This window comes from Pseudorca crassidens, chromosome 12 (assembly GCF_039906515.1).
Source record: "Pseudorca crassidens isolate mPseCra1 chromosome 12, mPseCra1.hap1, whole genome shotgun sequence".
Taxonomy (NCBI): Eukaryota; Metazoa; Chordata; class Mammalia; order Artiodactyla; family Delphinidae; genus Pseudorca; species Pseudorca crassidens.
In genome coordinates this window covers 17,775,376-17,788,964 of record NC_090307.1, presented here as the reverse complement: position 1 = coordinate 17,788,964, position 13,589 = coordinate 17,775,376, and the positions used below count along the sequence as shown (strand labels likewise).

Genomic DNA, 13,589 nt, shown 5'->3' with positions numbered 1-13,589 from the left:
CGGAGCGGCTGGGCCCGTTAGCCATGGCCGCTGAGCCTGCGCGTCCAGAGCCTGTGCTCCGCAACAGGAGAGGCCACAATAGTGAGAGGCCCACGTACTGCAAAAAAAATAATAAATAAAATAAATAAATAAATAAAATATAAAATTGTTATCAAACTTCAAAGCAATTTTGTTGGGTATTAACTGCAGTGATTCATCGCAAAATTCTCTACCTGAAAAGTGACTTGTACGCTGGGGACAACTTTGAAATCTGTCACTTAAAAATATTAGTTAAAAACTGAGATTTCAAGTCTACAAATTGTAAAATAGACCAGCTCTTTCTTTTCTGCCCACGCCTTACACTGGTAGTGTCCTCTGTCATTTTAACTGCATCCTTTTGCTCCTTTCACTGTTTCTGCTCTTCATGGGTTATCTCAGCCCCTTACACTCAGTTATTTAACAGATAGTCACAGAGAGACTGCTGTGTGCCAGGAACACTGCCGAGTGCGGGATCTATGCCTTCAACGTCTGTCTGTGTGCTAATAACTCCCAAATCTGTCTCTCCTTCCATAAATCTTTTCCTGAGCTCCAAATTTTTCTTTCTCATTTTCTGACATATTTCCAACTACCTGCTCAAGCCCTCCACCTTAATATCTACATCTCCCAAACTAAGCTTATTATTTCCCCCTGATGATGTCCCACCAACCCCTCCCATCCCCACTAAAAACACTTTCTTTTTCTTATGCTTCCCTGTCCAGGAAACAGCATCACCACCCGCCCAGTTGGACCTCTCTTTCCTGCCCGCATCTGGTTCTTCATTCAACTCTTAATTTACCTACTATATTTGCCTGCCAACCATTCCCTTTTCTCTAATTTCTCTCCTCTCTCTGCCAGAATTTTCCAAAAACTGGTCTCATCTGACCATCCTCTTACTTTAAAACTTTGGGAAACTCCCTATGGAGTTTGGGACTATGAACTAAGTCCAAATTTCTTAGCACAAGAAAAAGGCAGTTTATAGCCTGGCCATAGCTAGCTTTTTCCCTCATCCCCAAACCTGTCCCTCCTCATCGTCCTCTGCCCCCTGACACTCCCAGTGGCAGAGGGACAATTCCTGGACCTCTCCCACATCTTCACTCTCACAGGTCTGCCTCACCTATCTGCTGGGATCTGGGCCTTTCAAGTCTTGTCCTTCAGGCCAACTTCTCCTTTAAAGCTCAACTCCACTACCACCTTCTTTCTGTATCTTGTTTTGACATCTACCCCTGAACAGAAATTGCTGCTTATTCATCTGTGTTTCCATGGCACCTAACACACATTTCTGTTATGCCATTTCGTATGTCACACACTAGTGCTTACTGTCAACCTGTCCCAGTCTCCTAGATTCACTGGAAGGGGCCATGTCTCATCTTTCTACTGATATCTAACATGGGGCTTATAACATAATAAGCTCTTGATAAACATTTTAAAGTACATTTCTCCAAAAAATATTGAATCCCATGAGGTAGGCAAGAAAGATATTATCCTTATTTTACAAATAAGCAAATTGTGTCTCAGAAAATTTTGCCCATTCAAAAGAGCAACAAGGTCAAATTTTAATCCCCTAGACAAAGATGGGGTAGCCTAAGAATAAGTCAGGGCTGACAAGTAGTATCAGTGTTATTTTGCCATAGTAATTGCCAGGGAATGTTTTAAAATTCAATTGCTATTTGGAAAAAAAATTTACATATATATTTTATTGTTTTATTACTATTTTAATATTAAAAATATGGAATGATACTTCAAAGATAGGAGGATGATTTTACGGTTTTCTAATTTGGCATGTCTTGACTTAACAAAAGAAATAGACCTTGTAATATAGGTCAGTATTAATTAGGTTACGTTCCAGACTAATCTGATTTTGTTTTAATAAGTTAAAGAAGCCTAATAAGCCACACATAAAAGTATAAAACTCTTGAATCTGTGTTTCTATTAGTGTATGTACTCTGTCATTCTCCAAAATAAATATAAGCCAGAAGATATAGTAATATATCGGATAATACACGTATGAATTTTAGAAATTTATGTAATGCTTTAGGTTTCGTTAACACTTTCAAGTCACTTCTCTTTTTGGAATGATGAAAACATTAGATCCTTTTGAAATGTGATTTTGAAAAATATAAATTCCATATTAGTACAATCTGCATAAGACCGTTTTGTGTCACCAGGCACTGTACCAGGCCAAAGAGAGGTGGGAGAGCACCTGGGTGAAGGCCCTGTCCTAAGGCTGTAGCCAAAACCATCTTCTGTGTTCGCCTTAACTCAAATCAGAACCCACGAAAATGCTGAGGTCCATCTGGATGGACGATTCCTCAGGAATGTGTTTGCTGTCCCCGTTGGTTCGCGTGGACACATGTCTGCTGAAGGTTGCTATGGAAGGGCCTGCAGTCTTTTGAGAGGGCACAGAGATACGACAGTCCATGTCCTAAGGAATTCCAAGTGGAAGCAATTGGGCTTTACTTTTGTGGCACAGTATTATCTTTAAGAATATTTTCTCCTGTCTTCTTCGAAAAATTATATAACCATTTTATGTTGGTCCAATTTCTCAGGAATCCTTTGACTATTTAACAACAGAATTTTTTTATCAGAATCTTCATAGTCTGAGAATACAAAAGCAAAACTTTGTTCATTTTAAGACTTCTATCATGTGTTTGAATAGATTTATATTAGAAATATGATAAAAAAAATAGCTTTGGGTCTGAGATCTATAGAAAACATTTGAATATTCTTAAAAGCTACAGAAAGTTATACTTTAATAAATGTCTTACAATTATTTCATACCAGCAGTGTGAATAGTTGATAACAATTAATTTATTCTCTATCCTTTTTATTTGAAACTGAAGCACATTTATCTAAATCATATAGGTATTCAGTATTTGAGTATCCATAAATAATCTTTAAATATGACTCTATTTTAAAATGTTAACGTATATGAAAAATGTTATGGTTGGAATTATGTCTTAAACTAGATTTTTTTCTTCTGTTATCATTATTTAACTTGAAAGAGTCTCACACACAACACAAACATACTACATCAGTTATTATAATTGAAGTGGGTATTCTTTAGTTACTGCATCCTGAAAATATTTGCTCTAGTAAAGCAGAAGACGGGTGTGTGTGTGTGTGTGTGTGTGTGTGTGTGTGTGTGTGTGTACAGGTAAACATGTGTGGTCAGCTCCTGATTATCTGTAGCAAGAAAAAGAGGAAGAAAGACTAAGTGGTGAGACTTACGGAAAATTTATTTGAATCTGAAAAAGTTCCTCAATTGAATAGAAGGGAGTCACTGCCTAAGACCAGTAGATATTTTTTTCATAGAGGTTGCTGTTATGATGGCTACAGTATTTTAAGATTGGAAATCAACTATTAAATGGTTACTCTCTACTTGTTCATTTGTAGATCTTCCTTTTTAAATTAATTTTGATAATGTATAATTGATATTAGTGAAAATATAAGCCTCAGTATCCTAAAAATCTGAAATTCTTACTAATGCCTAAATTACAATAGTGAAGCAATCTTGAGCATCTTTTGATTCTTACTATTCCTGGATAAGTGTGTTGTGCACACACATGTTGGTTATAATCCTCCACAAAGAAATTTCAAAAACGATTGCCTGTGTCTTAAGGATTACCAGTATGTAGATATCAAAAAAATCTCCTTTAATTCATCAGTGTCAGTCAGTTTATTCCCAAATGACATTTAAGTAACTTTCAGTAACTGAAAATGTACAGTAAATGCTGCAGCTATTTTTAGGGACTAAAGTCTGTTTACTGGAGGCATTATATCTTATAATATAACTTAAGATAGCGAACTTTATTATATTTATCCTTAAATCTGTTTTCCATTAAGATGTTAAAATGATATCATATCTACTTGTCCTTTGCCCTGAATATATATTCTTTTCAGTTAGATAGTGATAGAAAATAACTCAATTCATTGAATCATTCTGATACCCCTTGGATTGGCAAATGCCACAATGGGTTGACTCTATAATATAGAGTTGGCATAATGTGAATAAAAAATATTGGCTTGTCCCTCCATCGAGAAAAGAAATTATTGAGTTGAACAACCCATTTTCAACCCTCAGATCTCTGTTCAAAATCATTGTAGAACCACCAAAGGGCAGCATCGAGGCAGATATGCTTACACAGTCATGGATAGTACAGCCAGTAAGAGAAGCTGGGCTCCTTTCAATGCTAGGGGATGTTTGGAGTGCATTTCCCATATACCTCCATTTTAGTCAATACTTTTAGTTTCCATCTTTTGTGTCCCAAGTGACAAAAAGCTGGGTCCCTAGTTTTATGATTCTTTCCTCAAGAAGTGCCTATTTATGGTACTTGTAGGCGGGTATTGCCTCTGTGGGGGCACAGGCGAGCTCATGGGAGGGTGAAAACCTTCAGGGCCCTAGGAAGAGAGACTGCTGATGAGAGCAATGGGGCCACCATCCACCTACTTCCCCACTCCCGAAGAGGGGTGAGGCAGCTTCTAATCTTTAAACCTCTGTTTAAGGTCAAGGAAAAGAGTTTTCCTTCATCTACCATGATAGCAGTGGGCTCAGGGACCCTGCCTCTCCCCACAGGTGTGAGGACTGCGGGGCGTCAGCTATCTGCAGGCCAACAACTTTACCAGCTTTTCCAGCCACGGTTGCAGGTTTGTGATAAAATAAGCATAGTCCTGGCCTCCTGCTTGGTGTTATGAGAAACTATAACGACAGCCAGTTGCCTGTTCCAGCACTCAGTCCGGTTTGAAATCCCACATTTTGAGACGTGGTTGACCTTTAAGATACCATCCAACTCTAAGATGTCATGATTTGAAAGCTTGGAGGAAGTTTAAGGAAAAGCTACAGAAATTATTTTGAGAGTTGGAAAATGAGACCTGAAAGGAAAGGTTACATGGTAGTCACTGAATTTTTTTTAAATCCTGAAAATAAAAAATAAATAAGTAAGAAAGGAGCAAGTTGCAGTAACAGCCTTCAAGGCTATAAAAGGTTATCATACTAAGATTGGTGACCAGCTGTTCTCCATCTCTACTGAGGCTAGAACAGAGGAAGCAGCCTACTTACACTGTAGCATTTTGGATTTAGATTTGAAAAAGGAAAAATTTCCTGACAGCACAGTGTTAAACACAGAAAGGGGGTTTGGCATCTTCTCTAGAGAGATTTGAAAACAGAATGGATTTTCATCTGGCCTGCTTTAAGGCAGCCCCGTGCACATACGAAAGAAAATGGGTGGCCTTTCAATGTTCCTGGCCACATCATATGGCCTTAAGATCCCACACACAAAAGGGCTGCAGAAGGCTTAGTTCATAGTGGGAATTAAATTTGACTCGGGCCTCCTAATCGGCCATAGATGAGACTTTTTTTTAAATGTGTTATCATCTGCCTAAATCATTTGTTTCCTTGAGCAGGTGAACCTTAAATATATAATACAATTTTCACAAATTGGTTGCTTCGGAGAAAGGAAAGGGGTATTTTTTTCTTGAACATAATTAATTCTTAACTTTGCAACTCTTTTGAAATGGCTCTTTTTTTGATGAGTCTCCCCCTTGCCTAACAAACAAAGCTGTCAGAGCAATGTCTTTGTCTCCCCTCCGCCTTGAGCCGTTCCCTCCCTACCGGTCAGCGGGGAAATCAGCAGCCTGTACTGGGATGTCAGAAAGGCACGCAAATCAGACCCTGATCCACCTTCCTTATCCGCCTGTTCCTGACTTTGGCTGCTGTTGGGAAGAGATGCCAGATGTTGGGTTGGTGCTTCGGGTACAGAGGAGAGCGTGTCCTGAACCTCACTTTGCGTTGTTTGTTATCAGTAAAGGACCAGCCCTAGGAAAATGTAGGTATTTGTAGGTCTTTGCTGTTGCCTCTCCTTTTCTTTTCGGGGCTCGTCCTCACTTCCTGAGCACTCACTTCCCTGTATATCTGGCCTGTCTCCAGCTCTTTCCTGTGTTTGTACACAGATGGACACTTCATTCAGGCTCACCCTAAACTCAAGGCATCTGCCATGCTTGTATCTCATGAAAGCAGGTTTGTCCTGTTTGCTGTCTGCCAGAGCACATGCTAGGGAAAACGCCTCAACTGAAAGCACAATTGTATTTGTAGAAATTTCAGAGACCATGCGCAGCCAACTGGGGACACACCTGCAGCTCAGCTTCAGTCACCCCTCAGACTGTCGCTGCCTGTTTTCCTCCTGAGCCGGCCGTACTGCTCCCCAAGAAGGCCTGCGACCAGGGTGGCCCCCTTCCCTCTCAGGCCCTACAGACCCTGGGGCTGTGAAAGTTCGGTCAGAGTCCTTTTTTTTTTTATTTTAGTTTAGTAACTGTTATACAAAATACATGGGTCAGTCCTTTATAAGTCTTTCCCTTGTGATGGTGTTTATGATAGCAAAATTGTACCTGCATTTGGAAATCTCTTCTTCAGAATTTATGTTAAAAGTAGGAAATTTTGTTTGGCTGGAGTATTTTCCTCCCCTTTAAAAAAGTGACGAGGCCTGGAAATGACTAGATGTTCTCTTTGATCTTGTTCAGTCTGTAAAGTGGGTGCAGTAGAGTCCTACATCTTGGTTTCAATTCTCAAATTTGACATTTGGAAGCTGAATAGCAAGAACTCCAGGAAGAGAGAGCAGTTTTAGAGAACATTCTAGAAAGTCATAATTTGTATTGATGCTGACCAAATCATTTTGGAAATCCGTGTCTCTCCTCCTCTGTACAACAGGGTTAATTATATTCTTTGCCGAGCACATTGAATGTGCCTGTTAAAAACTGTTGGGTAAGTGCAAGTGTTGCTTCTTATTAATGAGGCCTCTCAGTTCCTTTTCTTTCATAAGAAAGAGGGGGAGAGAGTGTTTAACAATTCAGCACTCTGTCTCCTGCTAGGAATAATTGCTTGATTTCTTTTATTGTTCATAGCACTTCTTGAATTAGATTAATTTCTTTATATTCCATTTCTGTCTTTTCAAGACAGCAATTTTTTTGACTAAAAATATAACAAGGCATATGATACTCATCCACGTATAAAAAGTAAACCAAACCTCCTTTTATTTTGAAACCCATTGTTTTGGAAAATGTTCTTTCTAGTTGAGCGTTTAAGATCCCAAACCATTGGGTTTGCCCCATCACAAAGCACTTACAAGTTCACTGTGATCCGCACAGAGCTGCATCTCATGCCAGAATAGAGGGTTGAAGTCAGTTCAGGTGGTACCTGCGCAGATCTGAGAGAAATTCAGAGATTCTGAACAAAAGACAATGGCAACATTTCCATTACACTGGGGACTGAAGCACCTCTCAGGCTGAGCCTGTAATGAACTCACCAGATGTACCAAACCATTTAAAATAGTGAGCTTCCCTGAGCTACCATGAGTGGTACTTGCTTTCTTAGGAGACAACAGGTCTATCAGCTGACACTGCAGTCAGTACCCTGTGGTTTTTCTCTATGTTGCTTTGAAAGACAGCCTGTGGGGCACCTCGCAGTATCACACTGTGTGTGTGTGTGTGTGTGTGTGTGTGTGTGTGTGTGTGTGTGTGTGTTGATGTGTTCTGATCTAAAGTATAGTTCCCCTTTGTTCAAAACAGACTTTAAAGAAACTAACACATTAAACTCAGTATCTCACCTTGACAATAAAAACAATGAAGGAAAACAGGACCGTGATTAGTCAAATGAGGAAGAAGTATTTATTACTAGACGCCTAGAATGAGCATAAATATAGTTCTGAGTTTCCTGGCAGGAAAGCAAGCTCGTGTGAGATTGTGTAATTATCTTTTCATGATAAAAGAAACCAACAAAATTTATCTGGAAAGATCAACATTTTCCTGGCAGAAAATTCCAAGATGAACTTAATTCACAGACACTAGATAACATAATGAAGAGTGTCTTCAGCTGACGTGGAAGTATTCAAGTGGACGTTCCAAACACTATAAAGGATGAAGATATAATATGAATATTAGGAGCCTGTGTGCTTGGCTTTCTGCCTTTACTACAGGGCCACCTTAGCCAACCTCACGGAGGGGTATGTTAAGGAGATCATTGGGTTGGTACATCCTTTTGGACCTTCTGGGTTACAGCCTGCTCACTCTTGCACTCTCTTCTTATCTGAAGCACATTCTGCTTGCTGATTAGGGAGGGATGCTAATCTGAAGGAGGCAGGCTTAGCATTCTGCTTTGAGACTTAGGGGCCCTAACTCCAGCAGGAGGGTTGAATCCACCTCTACGTGGAGCTGGGCTTTGGTGGAGAGGGGGGCTTGCAAGAAGGGCAAGCTTTTAGAGGCGCTTTTAGTGTGCTCACACTTTTGATGCATACCAGGACCCCAGAGCATGGAAGAAACTATTTTGAATGAAATATTTTTAGTGGAAAGTTTGCATTAAATGCCATGAGGGACCAGACAGGAAATAAGGGAGTCAGGCAGTCGGTGTTAAGTACACAGACCCGCTTGAGTCAGGGCTGGGACATGAGAGCAAACGCCCAGGCCCACAGGGCACCTCCGCTCAGCCTGGCCCATGTTGCCACGTGCAAAGACCCAGGATTGCCAGAGTGGAAGCATTCCTGGGCTTTTCCAGGAGAGGCTAGAAATCTTGATTTTAAGTGATGTTTAATGAATTAGAATATAGGCTCAGAAACTGTTTTTAAAAATCATTTTGCAGGTCAAACCCAATATATGTATAATCTGGTTTCGTATATGATTTTTTGGGGGTTCATTAAGTGGCATACTCAAGTAATTGATTTTTGTGATTGTTTACATTTGTCTGGTCATGTTTTTTTTCAGCTTTATTGAGATATAATTGACATATAACGTGTAAGTTTAAGGTGTACAACGTGACGATTTGATACACTTATATATTGCAAATGGTCACTCACCCTGGCGTTATCTAACCCCTCCATACCATCATGTGACTACCATTTCTTTTTTGTGGTAAGAACATCTAAGATCTACTGTCTTAGCAACTTTCAAGTATATTCATCTGATCATCTTTAAATAAGGAGGAGTAACACAAATATTAATATTCATTGAATTCTTATTATGTGCCGTGCATTGTGCAGAGGGCTATATATGTACTAACTCATTTAATCTTCACAAAGCTCTTTGAGGCAGGAATTATCAGTGTCATTCTCAATATCGTTATCAACATCATCATCGTCACCTCTGCTTCATAGACATGGGTGCTCTTGAGGTTAAGGGACGTCAATAACTTGCGCCAGCTTCCACAGTAAGCAGTGGAGCCCGAGTGCAAGGCAGGCAGTCTGACTCAGAGCAGTGTCCTCTGCCGGCCCAAAGCCCAGTGCTACCAGTATAACATTTTTTTCTCTGAGTGTTGAAAAACAGGCATTATTTTGGATCCCACAGCGCCTTGTCTAATGACAGGAAAGAACAAAACCCAAGAAGCACTGAGGAACGTTCCCACACCCCCATCCCTGTCTCCCTTCCTCATTGTAATCACTCAGATATGAATTGTGAGAAGTGTCTTACTGAAATTCACAGTATGGGTGTGGCAGGGCGGAGGTGGAGGGGCCCTGAATCACGCAGTGAGCTTGAAGCTCCCGCCAAGACTCAAGGCTCACAGTTCGTCATCAAGAAACAGCAGATGGAAACAACCCTTCCTAGCATTGCCTTAGTTTAAGGGAACACCTTTCCCCATTCTTTCCTAACCAAGAGGGGAGACCAACCTCCCGTTGTAAGCAGACTGAATATTGCTTCATGTGGTAGAGGTACGGTCTTTAATAGTTTGTGTAGAAACAATACAGTATTATGCTAATTTGCTAAGTATTTCAGTCTTTTCGGTAACTATTAATATCATTAAACGTGAGTGTAATTTTTTCTTAGTAAAGACCTTTTATCAAAGACCGCGTCTAAAATACAACATCCTTTTTTTTTTATTCATGGTTAAATCAATGATAGCTATTTGGCAAAGGCTCAGAATTATCCCTGTTAACTTGTTTTTAATAGCATTTAACTTATATGTGTGCTCAAACCTCCAATTCATGCGTGTATGTATGTGTACTAATCGTGGCCATATGCATTTAAACACAGTGCTATTGGTGGGAAATGAAGCGTAAAATGTGAAAGATGTATAATTATTAAGGGGTTGGAATTATAGTTTTTGACTCCTTCCAGAACGGGGATGTTACGACACAGCTTTGATTGGTTTTCATTTCAGATGAAGTTCCTGGGTAGATTTGGTGATCAGTTTTTCACCTTCCTAATTAATTGTAAAATTCTTCCGTCTCATGGACATAAATGAATTAACACATTGGTTTGCCCGTTAATATATGCTTTTCCTTCGGACTCATGCTGTCCTCCCAAGTAGGAGACAGGTGGACTCCTTAGAACAAGGTCAAAGCCCCTGGATGTATCAGTGAGAGAACTTTGGTTGCTTTTCCTCTTTCTAACCTAAATTTGAAGTAAAGAACGTTAATGGTTTCTAATAGCCATGACATAACTTTTCCAGCATTGAACGTATTTGCATCCGTATGCGCAGCAGCTCTGTGCAGTGCATACGATGAATGACTCTGAATTCTATTTCAGACAATCCATGGTCACAAGGGACCCATCACTGCCGTGGCCTTTGCTCCTGATGGACGATATCTTGCCACCTACTCAAACACAGACAGCCACATTTCCTTCTGGCAGGTAAGTGAACATGCTGCAGGGTCTTGACGTGTGGTGCACGATCCGCTTGTGCTGGGAAAGGCTCCCTTGTGCCCTCCCTCCCTTCTTTCAACAGACATCAAGTACTTATTGCTTGCTGGTTATGTGCCAGCTGCCAGCACGCAGGGGCTACTGAGAATACAATTAGCAACCTAGAAGGAGGGGGTCTGCTCTCACCAAGCTTTCAGTCTGAGGGAGACGCAAGTAAATCAGCAAGTAACCACAGTACGGGGGGAACCTGGGAGTAAGGTTGTGGGCCGGCTTCACAGAGGCAGCGACACCTGAGCTGAGACATGGTGACATCAAGGAAGGGCCAGGCATTCAGGGTAGGGAGGGGTGGGTGTTTGGAGAGAGGTAGGCATCATTCAGATGTAAGTGAGGGCCTGGCCCGAAAGGAATTGGGGCACGGAGCACTGCTCAGGCTGTTAATTTACACAAGGCATCCAGACAACGCCAACAGGGCATAGGGGAAAGGGCAACCTCGTATTAACTTCATGCCCCATGTGTATTATCTCATTTGCGTTGGCTTTCTGAATTTCCACATAATGCTCTTCATTTCCAAGCTATTAAAACATTTTCAAAAATCTGAGTATCACTGACTGGCAGTACATGAGAACAGCTCTGTTCGATTATGATTACAGTGAATATTAATTTGAGCAACTGAGTTTTATAATAGAACTTGTTTCATCCTCAGTGATTAACCTCCATCGCATCTTCTTTTTTTTTTTTTTTTTTTTTTTTTGCGGTACGCGGGCCTCTCACTGTTGTGGCCTTTCCCATTGCGGAGCACAGGCTCCGGACGTGCAGGCTCAGCGCCATGGCTCACGGGCCCAGCCGCTCCGCAGCATGTGAGATCCTCCCAGACCGGGGCACGAACCCGTGTCCCCTGCATCGGCAGGCGGACTCTCAACCACTGCGCCACCAGGGAAGCCCCACATCTTCTTTTTAATTACCTTACTCCTGATAATTACAAAAAAGTTAAACATTACCAACTCCCCCCCGCCGCAAGTTAATATAAAATTCTGTTACCTATCCTAGGATGCAGGTATGTTTTATGAGATTCAGTTTATTGCTTTGAAAGCTAAAAAAGCAAATAAAAGTTTAAACAAGACTTCACAATGTGACGATTTTTAAAAACTCAATAGCTAATGTAATGTAAAACAGATACAATAAATTGCTTAATTAACCACATGCTATTGAAGCATGACAGCTTCCAGATCTGTCCTAGCTTTTTCTACTTTTCCTCTAATTTAGTTTTCCAGTCTGTTTTCTTATTATCCTTTCTTCCAGAATATATCTCCAGCATCTTAATTGGCTCATATTAAACTTTTCCTTAGAGATGTCACCGAGTCTTCATTTTTCCTAGCGGGTAACCCCAGGACTCGTATTTTATCCCACTGAAATCCTACAGCAAGTCCATAAACAATGCTTGCCCATTGGTCCTGTAGATAGTGTCTCTACCAACTGTTCTTTTCTGCCAACGCAGTGGTGTCTGTGACACCGACTGTACTTTGATACACATTTTCCTGAATTTCCTGTTCTCTTGAAATCCCGGAGGAGTGTCCATGTGAAACTCCCTTCATTTGGCGTGTATCTGGTGTGGAAGCGTGGGGTGCCAGCCTAGCTTTAGGGACATGGAACCAAGCAGTCTGGGGTCCCTGCTTTCCAGGAGCTTGTGTTCGCCCCATGCTTTATTCTTGGGAATAAACAAAACCAGATCTCTTCTTTTTTGTTGTTCAATTTTTCTTCCTGCTAAGAAAATATACTTCCTTATATAAAGGGATACCTCCTAAATTGGCCAGATGTGAAACTTTCCCCAGTATTTTCCTGAATGTCTAAGTGGTAAACCTTTTCCCCCTTATCTAGGTCTTCAGAGACCTATTTGGATATGTTCATCCCTTCCTTGAATCTTTTTCTATGTTTATCAGAGTTGCTGCCCGGCTCATTGATGGAATTATCGTTAGCATCTTCCTCACCCCGGAGATCAAGATTGTTCCTTAGATGCTGTCTTTTTGAAGCACCTCTTTCTGTCCTCCAGGCTCCTGCTGTTGCCTCCGGGCTTCGCCAAGTGCACTTAACCCTGCGCGTCTGTCCATGCGGCTCTGCCCAGCTCCTTTCCTTCGTCTGCACTCTCTTCTCCAGGGGCACCTTGTGTTACTTGCAGGGGTGGGTGTTCAGCAGACAGAGCACCCAAGCAACTCAGGCAACACCCAGGTCTTTCTTGCCTCTAAACCCAATGTCAGAATTTAAAATGTGGCCCATTTCTTCCCTGCTTAAATTATACCCAGCTTGGTCTTAAAATCTAAGTGGAAGACACAGAAATACCATTTCAACTTTCTCAAGAAAATACAATAAAACCTCTTCCAGAAGTATAGTGGGTTTTTATGTGAATTAAAGGGAGTCCAAAAAGCAGTGTTAGGTCTACCGTGGCTCTCCCCAGATGGGCTGGGCTGATTTATCTATATACGTATTGTTTAGGTCTAATGATGTACGATAATACTTTTATATGATTCCAGTAAATGTACTGCAATATATTTTGAAAACTTAATGAAGCCTTATTAAATATAGAGCCTTACAAAAGCCATCAGCTATTAAAATCTTTGCTGAGAAATGAGTGTTAATGAGAATTACTGGTTGGATAATTACTCAAGTGAGACTTAGTAAAAGGTTTGGGTGCAACATTACTTGCACTGAGAATAGCATGAAAACACTTCCTGTTTTGATGAATTACATCTGTATGTATGTCTGTGTGTTCAGAAAATAATCTTCTCAGAACTGGTCTTGTGAAGCATTATTTTTAAAGGGAAGGAAAAAGCCATGGTTGCCGTTAGTTCGTTTACATACTCAGCCGCTAAATGATGTAATTTGGCAATCTTTCAAGCCCTTTGATTCTCCAACAACATATTCCTACTATTTGAATATTTAACTTCAGTGTATCCATTGGT

At 40.8% G+C, this 13,589-nt stretch overlaps 1 protein-coding gene across 7 annotated transcripts in view; it reads left to right on the top strand.

Moving 5' to 3' along the window:
- Positions 1-13,589, top strand: part of WDR7 (WD repeat domain 7) — a 388,004-nt gene that overhangs the window by 356,090 nt on the left and 18,325 nt on the right. For all 7 annotated transcript variants that reach the window (XM_067698977.1, XM_067698974.1, XM_067698978.1 and 4 more), the window contains one exon: positions 10,522-10,626. In XM_067698977.1, the coding sequence (XP_067555078.1) occupies positions 10,522-10,626 (105 nt within the window). The remainder of the gene's footprint in view (positions 1-10,521; positions 10,627-13,589) is intronic.